General features: G+C 36.5%; 1 protein-coding gene across 1 annotated transcript in view; it reads left to right on the top strand.

Annotated features, from left to right (window-relative positions):
- Window positions 1-10309: 10309 nt before the first annotated feature.
- NIPSNAP3A (nipsnap homolog 3A) overlaps window positions 10310-15486 on the top strand; it is a 15474-nt gene continuing 10297 nt past the window's right edge. The window contains exons 1-2 of the mRNA XM_044657186.1: window positions 10310-10456; window positions 14047-14257. Coding sequence (XP_044513121.1) covers window positions 10394-10456; window positions 14047-14257 — 274 coding nt within the window. The 5' untranslated portion in view covers window positions 10310-10393. The remainder of the gene's footprint in view (window positions 10457-14046; window positions 14258-15486) is intronic.

Here is a 15486-nt window from a genome sequence, read left to right as displayed (position 1 = left end):
TTTTTTCTTTCTTTGAGGAGGAGGATATATTTGTATACCTGATGCCTAGCAGAGTACTTGGCATCAGCAAAAGTTTGCTAATTGCTGATTGATTGATTAAAGAAACACTTTTCCACAGATTTTTTAGGTTTTCTGACACCATCTGCATCAGGAAAAAAAAATGAGTTTGAGCAGTCCAAAGTGTAAGTCTTCCAGGCCTGTGAGCAAATACCATACATAAAAGGTTTATGGGTAGAAATAGCAACATCTGATCATCTTTTCTTTATTCTTATATACTTCTTTTTAGGGCAAGATTTCTACTTCTTACTATTTGATTTCTGCTTTGGACTTCTTGGCATTTTAACTGGTACAGAAATTATGGTGTCTTACTCTCTCCTTTTTTAATCTTCACTTGAAGGTTTTTTGGTCTTTTAATTTAAGGGTTTTTTGGCCTTGTCCTTGGGAGAGTCTTTAAGCATATCTGCAATCTATGCCTGCATGGCATTTATAAATTTTTTATTTTATAAATTTTGGGGTCCTTTTAGAAATATGACAGGCATGTTATTATCTAATCAATGGAGAACTCAGAAGGACCTTAAAAAATCATCTCTCCACCTTAAAGATAAAGAAATTGAGACTCAAACAGGGAAAGTGATTGGCTAAATTCATACTGAAAAGCTGGAATTCAAACTCATTTCTTGAGATTACACATTCAATCCTCTTTCCACAATACCATAATGTTTCTTCAATTCAATAGAAATATCTATTGCCCTTAAAAGTTATAAATACTATGATTTCTAAGTTATAAAACTCATTAATTTTCACATCTTTTTATCAAGAAACGTTTTATTTCATGAGGGAAAAGTAAGTCTATGTCACCATCTAGTGAACACAAATCATAATAGCACCCTAAGACAAAGTCAAAAGGATAAGACCAGAGAAATGTACAGCATATTCCCACTGAGAAACAAAATGCAAAAGAAGCGACCGCTCTCCTTCTGTTACATTTATGACAAACATCTCTATGTCCCAGATTTTCTGCAGTGGCTCCAGTTTCAATAAAAGAACACATGCTTGACAAAAGAAAGAGACAAAAGAATGAAGAGATGAGGTTGTGGTATGGCTGCATGTGCCTGTCATCCCTGTCACTGAGGAAAGCTGAGGCTAATGGATGGCTTAAACCTCAGGAACTATGAGCTGCAGAAGGGCTAAATAAGATCTGGCATCTGAACTAAGTCACAAATGTGGTGAATCCCAAGAGCGTGACAACACCAGGGTAATCTAGTAAAGGCCAAACTGACTAGCTGTTGAAAAGAGAACAATTTAAATATGCCATGCTTAAAACTGGAATTGGTCGGTGATTGGTCACTGTACTGTAGACTGGACAAGATAGGGAGATCAAATCTTAAAAACCAAGCAAAAGGAAATGAAGGTGAGTCGAATCCAAGATATTTGAATGAATGGTTTTTAGCTAAACTCAGTTCTCCTTTCTGACCTAAATACTAACAAAAGTATCAAGTCAAATCAGAGAGTAGAAGTAGAGTAAGAAATCTCATAAGAAAATTAAGCTCATGGGGAAAAAAAAAAGAAATTTAGAGAACTCTAGGAAAAAATATATGCCTTGTGTATCCATGTATGTTTTTATTCAGCTCCAGGTTTCAATGACAACACTAGTGTCTATATATGTAAGCCAAATATGGCATGATAATAGTGATAAATGCTAATATTTATAAAATGCTTTAGGGCTTTCAATACACTTTACCTATATTATCCTATTTGATTCTTGAAATAGTTAATATAATAGTTCTCATACCCATTTTGCAGATGAGAAAACTGAGGCTAAGAAAAGTTTTTCCAAAGCCACATAGCTAGTGTTTAAGAGTGATTAAAATTCACGTCATCCTGAGTCCAAATATAATGTGGCACCACATAGCTGTCTTTCTTGTATCTTCTACTCTGTGTCCACAGTGAATTTTTACATTTAAGACCTATATAAGAATTGGGAAGAACAACAATATCTATCAAGTTGAGGTGTGCCTTCCACCCTCCTGGGTTTTTTAGCTTCGGGTCTGCTGTTTCTTCCAGCTGGGATAGAAGTCAGGTCTGGAAGACTGCCTCAAACTAAGAATGAGACTTTGGGCCTTCCTTATTTACAAGGGATTTACAATATTTATTCATGTTGATTATTTGACTCTGTTCATTTCAGTTTTAAAGTCAGAGTTCAAACTTAAAATTTTAATATTATAGAAATCTGGACCTTGGATACTTGCTAGCTGTGTGACCCTGGGAAAATTACTTAACTCTCTTTGCCTTGGTTTCCTCACTTATAAAATGTGCTGGAAAAGGAAATGACAAACCACTCCAGTATCTTTACCAAAAAAACTTCAAATGAGGTCATGAAAAATTGGACATGACTGAAGTAACTGAACAACAAGTTGGGGCCTGGATCTGTAAAAAGCCAATAACAATGATTTGACCATCAGTGCAGACAAGTATAGAATCAGCAGGCAAAAGCTTGTTCCTGTATTGCTTAATAAGGATAGGAGAAGAAAGAAATAAACTTACTCACAGTAAAACTACATACAGTATTGTATGTGCATTCATACATATAGTCGGCACCATTATTGATTTATAAAAGCAAGAGTAATACAAGTATACCTTTTAATAAATATCTACATTTAGTTTTTACTGAGAAATGACCCTTAGATTTTCAAATGAAGTGACTCCTCTGGAGTAATTTTCTTAAAGTGAAAAAGGTAGCTGGTAACTACTTTTGAGATGATTGGTTTAGGGAGCAGAAAGGCTCTCAATAACCACTCCCTCAGAACTGAAAGCAATTGAAAATTTAATACGAAATTAATACAAAAAAGGAGAAAAGCCACATATGCTCTACATTTGGGGTTCTAAGAAATAAGATAATTCTAGGAGATAAAGCTGAATGAGTCTAGAATTCTAGGAGAGGTACTTTGGAACCTCTTCTGTTGAGAGAGACAGAGAGAGACAGACAGACAGACAGACAGACAGAGACAGAGAAAAAGAGACAGAGAGAGAGAGAGAGAGAGAGAGAGCGCTATCATTTAGAACGCATTTTAAAGTTTGCAAAAAAATTATATATTATCTCATTTTATCCTTTATCCTCATAAGAACTTTGAGAGACAGGTGATATTACTATCATAATTTTACAAATGAAATTCTAATGATGTGATTAGAAGGAAAACAGCTAAACTGGGAGGTTTTTTTTTTATTTTTACCTCCGAATTTTCATGACCATGAATATGGGCCTCAACTTCTCATCTCGGTTAAGAAACATAAAACCATATTTGCCTGACCTTTTTAATGCTTTATATATAGGGATGTCATTATTCTCTAAACTGGATCAGCAGAGAAGTACAGAAGATTTACAAAAAGGCCACCATTTGACCCAGGACACTAAGTGAAGGTTATAGGTGGCACAGTACAGCTAGGTGGCACAATGGGAAAAGTGTTGGGCTTAGAGTAAGGAAGATTTGTGTTTGGATTCAGCCTCAGATACTTACTATGCAGTACCAGGAAAGTCACTTAATCTCTCTCAGTTTCAATTTTCTGATCTGTAAAATGGAAATAATAATAACAGACCCAGAGTTTTTTTCAGGGTGTCTTTTTTAACTAAATGAAATACTATACATAAAGAACTTTGCAAGCCTTGAAGTACTACATAAATGTAAGCAGCAGATGCTGCAGCATTTCTGAGCTGCATCAGGAAAAGGAGTTTCTTTACTGAGTTCCTCATACATATAACATCACAAGTCCTAGCAAAAGATATCCCAGATGATCTATGGACTGATCAAAAATATACTATGAATTCATTCTTTTTTCTTTCCTTGGTTCTGCTTTATAGATAGTATCACATCTTCATTTCCTATTCGTGGATAGATGTTCTAATTATTTGTTTGTATGAATGTGAGGAAAAATAAGAAAACTAGTTTGATATAATACAGAAAGGAGAATAATTTATAAGGCTAGAAAGATAGATTGGGATCAAGTTATTAAGGGTTTTAAATGCTGAATCAAGGAGTTTATACTTGATAATAGATGTCATAAGGAGCCAGTGATAAGAAGTGGGGGGGGTGATGTGGTCAGACCTACATCTAAGGAAAATCACTTTGGAAGATTTATAGAGGATAAATTGGAATACAGTGAGACTTAAGGCAAAGAGACCAGTTTAAAACCATTTTAATAATCTAGGTGAGCATGCTAGGAACTAAGATGCTGGAGTAAGGGATACTCATCTCTCTCAAACCCTCCAAACATATAAAAATTGAAAATGAAGTGCCTCAAAACAAAGGAAAGCCAGAGGGACACATCTTGCTGGGATAAGAGGAAATAGTAGCCCAGTGAGCACTGTATCTGTGGGAACTTGCAGAGCACACATGGAGGAGGTGGGAGGGGCAGGGAGAGGGGACTTACAGGGCACACAACTGGTACAATGTAATTCTCTTCCAACCCTACTGAGGCAACCAAATAAACCACTGGAGAAAACAGCTGCTTAAAGACTACACCAGGCCAAATGGAAAAGGAAACACACAAGCTCAAGAATAAGATTGAAGAAAGGGAACTTAATGACCCCATAAGGCACTAGGAAACAATAAGACAAAACCATAAGAATGAAAAGAAAAAAGAAAAAAATCTTAAATACCTCCCTGGAAAAACAATTGACTTGGAAAATAGGCCTAGGAGAGATAATCTAAGAATCATTGGAATACCTGAAAATTATGATTTAAAAAAAAAGATCTTGGACACTGTATTAGAAGAAATCATCAGAAAAAACTGCCCAGATATTCTCAAGCAAGAGGGAAAAATAGAAGTTGAAAGAATCCACTAATTATCTCATGAAAGAAATCCTGAAATAAAATATCCCAGGCCTATTATATAAAAATTCAAAACCTCCCAGACCAAGGGGAAAAGCAGCCAGAAGGAAACAATATCAATAGATACAGAAAAGACCTTCAACAAAATATTACTGTAATGAGGATAAACTATAATCTTTCCCATAAACATCAAGAGTGAAGCAAAGATGCCCATTATCACCACTACTCTTTAATATTATAATAGAAACACTAGCTAAAGCAGTAAGAGCAGATAAAGAAATTAAAGGATTTGGAATAGGCAATAAGGAAGTAAAACGATCATTTTTTGTAGATGATATGATGGTATGCATAGAGAACCCCAGAGAATCAACCAAAAAACTATAGAAACAACAACTTTTGCAGTTAGAGGATACAAAATAAACCCACTTAAATCATCAGCATTTCTGTTTATCACCAACAAAGTTCAACAGCAGGATATAGAAAAGAAAATTCCATTTAAAGTAAGTGTGGACAATATAAAATATGTAGTAGTATTCTTACCAAAACAAACCCAACAATTATATGAACACAATTATAAACACTTTTCACACAAAGTCAGACCTAAACAACTGAGAAAATATTAATTGTTTATGGATAGGCTGAGGCAATATAATAAAAATGATAATCCTATCTAAATCACTTATTCAATGCCATACCAATTAAAGTATTCAGAAATTATTTCCTAGGACTAGAAAAAATAATAACAGAATTCATCTGCAAGGACAAAAGGTCAAGAATATCAAGGGAATTCATGAAAAAAAATGTAAAGGAAGGAGACCTAGCCATAACAGATCTCAAACTATACTATAAAGTAGTACTCATCAAAACAATCCCATACTGACTATGAAATAAAGTAGTGGATCAATGTAAAAGGTTAGGAAAAACACATAGTAGTTAATGATCATAGGTAACCTAGTGTTTGATAACCCAAAACTTTTGAGGAAAGAACTTGTTATTTGACAAAAACTACTAAGAAAACTGGAAAACAATATAGCGGAAATTACGCTAGACCAATGTTTCACACCATCATACGCCAAGATAAAATCAAAATGGATTCTTGATCCAGAAATAAAAGAGGAAACTATAAATAAATCAAGAAAATACGGAAAGTTTACTTGTCAGACTTATGGATGAGAGAAGAATTTTTAACCAAGCAAAGCAAAGAGAACATTATAAAAAAGGAAATGGATAATTTTTATTACACTTCATTTAAAAGTTTCTCTACAAACAAAACGAATGCAACCAAAATTAGAAGGAAAACAACAAATGGTGAGGGGGCATAACAAGTCTCTATGACAAAGGACTTATTTTTCAAATATATAGAGAGACATGAGTCAAACTTATAAGAATACAAAGCATTCATTACTCAAATTGCTAAATGGTCAAAGGATATGAAAAGGCAGTTCTCAGATGAAGAAATTAAAATTATAGTCATATGAGGAAATGCTCCAAATCATTACTCATTAAAGAAATGCAAATTAAAACAACTCTGAGTTACTACTTCAGGCTAATACAACCAAAAAGGAAAATTATAAATGTTGGAGAGGATTGGGGAAAATTAGGGAACTAATGCACTGTTGGTGGAACTGTGAACTGATACAATCATTCTGGAGAGCAATATAGAATCACACCCAAAGGGCTATAAAATTATGCATATTCTTTGACACAGAAATCTCACTGGGGCGTATCGCAAAGAAATCAGAGATAAGGAAAAAGGATCTACTTGTACAAAAATATTTTAGCAGTTCTTTTTGTGGTAGCAAGAATTGGAAACTGAGGGAATAACCATCAATTGGGAAATGGATGGACAATCTATAATATATGCTTGTAATGGAAAATTATTGTGCCATAAGAAATGGTGAACAGGATGGGTTCATAATGACCTGGAAAGTCTTAAACGAACTGATGCAAAGTAAGCAGAACCAGAACAACAGTGTATACAGGAACAGAAATATTGTGCTATGATCAACTGTGAAGGACTAAGCTATTATCAGCAAAACAAGGTTTCAAGAAACCTTCCCAGAGACTTATGATAAAGCAATGCTATCTACAGCTAAAGAAGCAACTGTTGGGATCTGATTGCAGATCAAACACACCATCCTTCACTTTATTTCCTTCATTAATTTTTAATTGTACATGTAATATGTGTTTTCAGTCACAACATTAGAGGATATGGAAATATGTATTGCATGAAAGAACTTATATAAATTAAATCAGTCTACCACCTTGGGGAGAAGGAGAGAAGGGAGGGGAGGAGAGAATCTTAATCCAAAAATATCAGAAAAAAATTGCAAAAATGATTTCTACATGTAATTAAAAATATATATAATTTAACTTTAAAAATTAGTCTAGGCAAAAAGTGATAAGGACCTCAAATAAATTTGGTGGCCATGTGAGTGGAGAGAATAGGACAAATAAAAGAGTTATGGAAATAGCTATGACAAGATTTGGCAACTACCTGGATTTGTAAGGTAGAAAGAAGACTCCGGGATAACACCAAGATCAAAATCACCAGAAAGACAGTGGCACCCTTGACAGAAACAGGAAAGTTTGGAACAGTCAGATTGGGGGAAAAGATACCACTGTTCTAGATGTATAACCTATATAATATTACCTGCCTTCTTGAGGAGGGGGGAGGAATTTGTAGAGACAGAGAGAAATGGATAACAAAATGTCAGCAAATGAATATTGGAAATTATATTGACATTAATCTGGGGGGGGATTTATGTTTTTAAAGGTAACAATGTCTATTTTCAAAGATCAATAACATCATAGGGTGATATTTTGACTTGCAAGTAAATTGAATTTAAATGAAGCAGAGTTGTACAAAGTAAACAATCTCACTCTATCTTACAGATTCATGGAAGACCAGTGGCAAGATAAAAGTCAGATCGACAGGCAATGGCCCATGATACAGTGAATGGCCTTGGCATCCTCCATGTCTGACCATGCTCTAATTGAACCTGCTTCAGCTGCCTTCATAGCCTTTGGAACAGATTGTTATCTGCCCATTACACCAAAAGAAGTCTTCACATGCTTAGGGTAGACATTCCTCTTACCCACCAATAGGTTTGAGGCATGTCATTTACCTTCAACAGTTTATTCCATCTATTGAGACAGTTTTGCCAGAGTGTGGCCACAGTACAAGCTAGTTTCTTGGAATCACAGGTGAGAGTTGGATGAGAGGTAGACACCAAAGATGGATGAACAGCCATGAAAGGGGCTTAGCAAGTTCTCACACCAAGAGTATTAGTCCTTCCTGAACACCAGATGGTGATTTATCCATGCCTGCTCATTAGATGATCCACTCTGTCCCACCCAAAAGCAAAAGGGCAGATTAGGATTTAAGGGGCACTGCCCAGAGCTCAAAGTCCACCCTCCAGTGTTACTTGCTATAGCCACAAGGTGCTCTGAAGAGCAGAAGATTAGTGTTCTGGGTGAAGGAATTTCCAATGACAGCTGTAAAAGATTATAAATGCTTTGAGGAGCAGACAGCTGGTACAGGAGGGAACAGGTTGAAAGCTTACACAATTTAAGAGGAGAACATGGAGGAGTTTGGGGATGGTGGGTGGTTCTACTGGAAACAAGTTCCATGATTGGCTATCATAGGAAGGGTGAGATTCAACCTATCTTCTCACCCTTGGATGCATTAATCACCTACTTACTGGGGTCAGGCCATAGTCCTCCACTTTAAAGACCACTAAATTAGGACATAGTAGCTAAAACTTTTCCTCAAGAGTAAACTGATAGCACTTTGCTCATAGCTACCATATAATACAATGTAAATGCAATATAATATGTTGCTTTACTAAGTATTAAAGACACAAATAAGAAAAAGAAAATCCCTGTCTTCAAAGAGTTTGTAATAGGGGAAGAGGATACACAAATAGAAGAAAACAATACACAAATGGAAGCCAAAAAGTAGTGGAAGGGATGGGGGTGGGAGGGGAGGATGGGAAGAGCAGGTAGAGGCAATGATGAAGATAGTGGAATTAAAACCAAGCAGAGGGGGCAGCTGGGTAGCTCAGTGGAGTGAGAGTCAGGCCTAGAGACAGGAGGTCCTAGGTTCAAACCCGGCCTCAGCCACTTACCAGCTGTGTGACCCTGGGCAAGTCACTTGACCCCCATTGCCCACCCTTACCAATCTTCCACCTATGAGACAATACACCAAAGTACAAGGGTTAAAAAAAAAAAAACAAAAAAAAAAAAAAAAAAAAAAACAAGCAGAGACAGCATGGAGCAAATTAAAAGATGGCAAGAATTCTGAGCCCTCTATAAAGGGAGGTTTTAGTTTTTTGTTCCAGCCCTCCAGAAAAGCAGAAGGAACTGAGGATAGTGAGAAGGTGTGAAAACTAATGCTGAAGCAAAATTCTTGAAGAAGAGTTTCCTCATGAAAATTTATGGAGGATGTGAGCAGGGAGGGGGACATGATGATGTTGAAGGCATCAGCTGGTATTAAATGAATGAACCAGCTGACAAAAAGAACCTGAAAAAATCCAGGCAAAGTGCTATCCTTACCCGTATCAGGAAGAGAAAAAAAAATCCAGTTATAACTATCTAGATAAGAATTCAAACCATCTGACAAACTCATAGGATCATCCTTTGGGACTGGCTGAAAATTAAATAGCTGCAAAAAAATAATAATAGAAAGGTAGACTACTTGATGTCCAGTGTTCCACCCACTCACCCATCTCAAATGCTTATCTTTATTAGGCATATCTAGCATATTGACTGCTTTGATGTTAAATTTTGACAAAAAGATCATAGTACCTATGAATCTGTTTCTCTATATATACATATAAGCATACACACATATCCTACTATGTAGAAGAACATAGAATCTACTATATATGTGTTTATACACACACATATCCACATATACATACTATTTTTAAATAAAATTCATTCCCTAGAAGTCTTTTTTTTTTTTTTTATCGACAGTCTAACATCTTGAAGCAGGCAGCTGGATGACGCAGTGGATGGAGTTCTGTATATGGCAACTGCCCTTTGGAGCTCAGTTTTTATAGGCTAATAAGACGCAAACATGGACAACTATAAAATGAATTACACAAAATAAATGCATTCCAGGGGGGGGATTAACAAAGTGCTCGGGTGGGCATCTGAAGAAGAAAGTCATCGTTGACTAGGCAGACAAGAGTGTTTTTTTGGGCTTTAAGGGTGGGCAGGCATCAGCAGGCATAGAAGCGTCCAGGGAGAGTCTGGCACTTCCCCTCTCTCTTGCAGGCTAAAGTTGCCCAGCTCCCTACCCATTCTCCCCAGGACACAGCTCCTCTTCCACTCCCGCCCAAAGGGTTCGGTGCCCGCTTTGGGTTTGGGGTGTTTTTCCTCCTCTCGGCTGCCTTAGCCCGGTCAGGCTTTCCAAGAAAGGGGGTGGGGGGTGGAATCCTCAAATGGGAGAGTCCGGAAGAGGAAGCCCTCCCCAACAGGACAATTCCACCGGTGGCCAGTGAAGAGAGGACGCGTCCCCTTCGGTCTTCGCACACATCTTTTCCAGAACCCGCAGAACCATGTTCCTTCTCCGAAGGTTCTGGCCGACTCTGGTCGCCTCCACGTCGTGGCGCCAGAGCCAGGTACGGGTGGGAGCGAAGCCCTCCCCCTTCCACCTCCCACCCGCGCTGAGTGAGGGTGGGTGGTATCAATGGAGGAAAAAGGAAGCTGGCGGGGGCAGAGCGGTTAAGTGGGGGAGGTGGATGGGAAGGGAGAGTGTCGCCGAGCCTCTTTTTCGTTCAGGTCTTGGAAGGCGGGGGGAGACGGGGAAGGACACCCATAAGATTGAGTTCTGCACCCCGTCCAGAATTCCCGCGGAGTGAGCGGGAGCTAGCCTGGGTATCCGGCTAACGATGGGGACGTTCCTGGGCTCCCATTGTTCGTCACCTGCTTTTTTAACTAAAAAGTTTGGGAAGGACTGGGTGGTGGAAAAAAAGAAAGCGTGACATGAAAGAAAAAATGCCTCCAAACTCAAAAACAAACAAGCAAACAAAACAATTAGAATCTCCCTGTTGCGTCATGAAGAGTGGTGGCCCTGGACTCGGGGAGCTGTGCAACTCTGAGCAAGTCACTTAACCTTTACTTCCTCAGTTTCCTTAACTGTAAATTGGAGATAATAATAGCACTTACCTTGCAGGTTCAAATAATATTCATGAAGGTTTTCCCGAATTTTAAAGTGCTATATGAACATTCGCTGTTAGTATTCATTATTACCATGGATCAATTTGCATATAACCTGCTCATTCCTTAAAATAATTCCTACAGCTTAGCTGCCTGCATGCATGTTGTGAATGCCTAAAAAATCAATTTCTTTATCTTTTAACCCTGACATTCAATTCAATTTAACAAGCTTATTAAGCACGTTCAGGGAGCAAGGCACCATAATCACAGGTTCGTCCTTTCCTCTTCTCTACAGCCTCCAGTATTAGAACAGGACTCCAGTTTGTCCAATGCGTGAGTTAAACTTAATTTAGTAATTCCCCAATTTGTAGATACTTATTATCCAGACACAGATAGAATACTAACAGGCTTAGTTTCTAAATTAAGAAACTAGTAGCCTGGCATAGTGGAAACAGCCCAGGATTAAGAATCAGAAGACACTCTTTTGAACCCTGCTTCAGATTCTTCCTTGCCCTGTAAGTTTGGGCAAGTCACTTAATTTTTCAAAACCTCTTTTTTCTCCTCTGCAAATGGAGGTAAAAGTAGGTTCCGATTCATAGGACTCTTGTGAGTGAAATCATGTGTACACAGTGTTGCAAACCTTGAAATGCTATCAGCAATCATGAGTTGCCAAATTAATCATCTCATAAGCAGTCACCTAGTGGAAACTTCTAACCTAGCCCTTGACCAAGTTCAGATGTACAGTTAGTTGCTGGTCCCATCCATACACAAAGTATTTCTAGCATGGTGTAGAACTACTAGATATCTATTAGCCCTTGAGAGCCCAGAGTTACTGCCACATCACAGTGAGGCACCAGGGTTAGATTATAGCCAAACAGGAAATAGAATTCATCCTCTTGTTACAAATAAGGAAACTGAGGCCCAGATAAAAGAAGTGGTCTCCCCAAAGTCACATATATAATGTAAATGGCAAAACTGTAACTCATTCAGTTCTTCTTGACCCTGAGTCTGTTGGATTTCTTTTTACCACACTTTGCTAACTCTTCCCATACAATACATACAACAGTTCTTAGAGATCCTGTTTGTTTTATAAATGAGGGCCCTGAGAACCAGAAAGGGAAATCTAACATTTAGATCTCTCAGCTCCAAGGCTAGTGTTCTTTTTATTATATCACAACCATTTAGTTTGAAAATTTGCTTTTAATTTATCTAAATACTTGAAAATGGTTTTTTCCCTAAGTGTTCAGGGCTTTCCATGTACTGGGTAGCTACCTCCAGTTTACTTTGTATATATCTTCTATCTACATATTTGTTTCTATCCCTGTCTCCTATTAAAATAAGAGCTTCTATCAGTGGTTCCCAAACTTTTTTGGCCTACTGCCCCCTTTCCAGAAAAAATATTACTTAGCCCCCTGGAAATTTTTTTTTAATTTTAATAGCAATTAATAGGAAAGATAAATGCACCTGTGGCCAACACCACTCCCCTAGATTGCTGCAGCACCCACCAGGGGGTGGTGGTGCCCACTTTGGGAATCATTGTTCTAGATAAAAGAGACTCTTTGCCTTTCTGTTTCCTCAGAACTTAGTACCTAGCATGAAGTAAGTACTTAAACACTTGTTGTCTGGCCTCGAGAAATCTGAGGCAGAGAGGTTAAAAGTGACTAGGAAAAATTTAATTTTTAATAAATGATGAAAAAGATGCCATTTTCCTACCTGTCATTCAATAGTCAATAATTAATAAATATATATCAAGGGCACACTATGTGCCATTCATTTTGCTGAATTTGGTAGTTAGGTTGCTATAGTACTAATATATAAATCAATTTAGCTAGCTTCATTTTTTTTATATTTGAAGAATACAACTAGGAGGTGTTATTACTTCCCTACTATTTTAAGTTTTCCTTTATTTTTATAATAATCATTTTTGGTTTTGTTATTTTTAATCTTGACTGTATCTTGGTAAATTAATTTTCAAATATTTGATATATTTTATAGTTATTTTTTATTTCATCCTGGTTATAATAATTTTTACCAATTTGTTTTTGTATATTGCTACTTTACTGAAGTTAAGAATCTTTTCAGTTAGTTTCTTTGCTCTTTCTCTAAGATTTTCTAAGTGTACCATCATGCTATCTGTAAAAAAGGATAGGTTATTTCTAGATAAGGATAGAATTTCTAGTACTATAACTAATAGTTGAGAAGAATTCCAGGGTTTGTTGTAGATAAAGTTAACTCTTGCTTTTAAATGTTTATTTCTAATAATATTTTAAAGACTTTTTCTGTTGTTCTTGAATAATAAAGGAAATGCCAAATAAATTATCCTAAAATTCTACCTGACACTTAACCAAATTAGGAAAGACAAAAAACATAAAATCTACTCCTGCCATGAATGTGGTAAACCAGGTACACAACTATGCTCTCATTGACTGTACCATTGATCCAACCTCTGTGGAATTTTATATTTAATATGGAATTTTACCATATGAATTACAAAATTATGTATGTCCTTTAGACAAATGATCACCCTATTAGTACCCAAGGAAGTTATTAATGCAGGGAGATACTTATGTATACAAAAATAGACTAACATTTTTAATAAAAGGCAAAAACAAAAAGAAGCAAATTAAATGTCTTTTGACTGAGGAAAAATTATAGAAATCATGGCATATTAGTATAATAACATATTATTAAGCCATAAGAACTATACACTGTAAAGAATCCAAAGGAATTTGGAAAAACTCATATGCAGTAATATAGTCAAGAAACAGAAAAGAAAAAATCAGACTGAAACTGAGTTTTTGGTAGGAAATAACAAGGTCTGACACATCCTTGCCAAATTCTGTTGTCTGACAAAATGTAATTACCTGAAGAAACCATAATTTAAACAAAATGTTTTAACTGCCAACAGATATATAAATCCGAATGCAATGAATTCATTCATAATTGTTCCCTGTTTTATAATAAAAGCTCACATATTTGGTCTTTGTCTCCAATATGACAAACTACAAGCTTGATTTCTGAGATATTTCAGTTTCCTTTACCTTTTCTTCAGGTATGGGCATCTTTTGGCACAGGTCCCAAAGACACTGATGGGACATTCTATGAATTTCGTACTTATATCATACAACCAGCAAAGATGAATGAATTCCTGAAAAACACTGAGGAACATATTCACCTTCGTACAGCTCACTCTGAATTAGTTGGATATTGGATTCAAGAGTTTGGCGGTGTGATTAATAGAGTGTTTCATATTTGGAAATTTGGTATGTGTCATGCCATTTTAAATGTTTAAATTTTCATTCTAAAAAGTTAAACAAGATACATATCTTAGTTTTGAACTATTAAACATAAACTTGCTAAGCAGAACTGTTAAACAAAGAGATAAGTGTGTTCAATATTGAATTTATTTATAAAGTATTGGAGAAAAAGGATGATTACAAAGATTGTATAAGTTGGTTTCAGAAATACTGACAATAAGCAATTGTAAGTTCTACAATGTACATTCATTAATTCTGTATTTAAAGAATATGTCAGGTTTTTATGATACATTTCTAAGTACTTTTGCTACCTAGAATTTGGTTTCTTCATCTATAAAATACTGCCGAGTGAGCTTTTTAACTTTTTTTTGGTGTTGTGCAAATAATTAGTGCCAATAATTTAAAAATGTGTAAATAAAAATTTTAAATCACTTGCTGAACTTTGATTTAACAACTTAAGGACAGTCTTGCCCAGAGCATTATGAGAGGCAGAGGGCACAGAACTTTTCTTTCATAAATAAAGGAAACCAGGCAAGGGAATGTGTTGAATGAAGAAAGATGTTTTCATATTCCCTAAAGAGGTGAATCTGGAGGCGTGTGGGTGGTTTGCAATATGGACAATCTGTGTGTAGATAATGGGTTTGTAATAGATCAGGCCAATACCTAAGATTCAAGATTGGACCAAAATGAGATAATTAATGGAACATATAGTAGTTATCTAAAAGGGGATCTACTTAGCTAGAGCAGGAGAAGGTTATTCAGCAAGAGTACAGCCTTTATTTCAGGTTAATATTGCTTTCCTATCCCAGTATTTGTCAGGTTGCTGGTTTATAGTGAGAAGCCTTCAGAAGAAGGAAGAGCTAGAACTCCTAATGATGTCTGTTTTGTACTTGGAAAGCCAAGAAGCTACATCAATGGCTGCAGCCTTCATCCCCTGAGTCAATCAAGCCTCAAGTTTAAGGAAAAGAACAAGTCTAACCCACATAGCAGGACACTGATAGATTTTCCTCCTAAAATCAAGGGTTGTAACTACTTATCAGTTGTATGTTTAGGTGCCTTAATGTGATATAATTGCTAGATGAAAGATGAACCTCACTTCCTAAATTAGACTTCTTGGTAGCTGGAGAAATAATATGCATAGACCTAAATTTAGTCCTAGAAAGGAAGGAAGGAAGGAAGGAAGGAAGGAAGGAAGGAAGGAAGGAAGGAAGGAAGGAAGGAAGGAAGGAAGGAAG

Source organism: Gracilinanus agilis, chromosome 1, assembly GCF_016433145.1.
Source record: "Gracilinanus agilis isolate LMUSP501 chromosome 1, AgileGrace, whole genome shotgun sequence".
Lineage (NCBI taxonomy): Eukaryota > Metazoa > Chordata > Mammalia > Didelphimorphia > Didelphidae > Gracilinanus > Gracilinanus agilis.
Note: the sequence above shows the minus strand (reverse complement) of the source record. Positions and strands in the feature narration are given on the sequence as shown.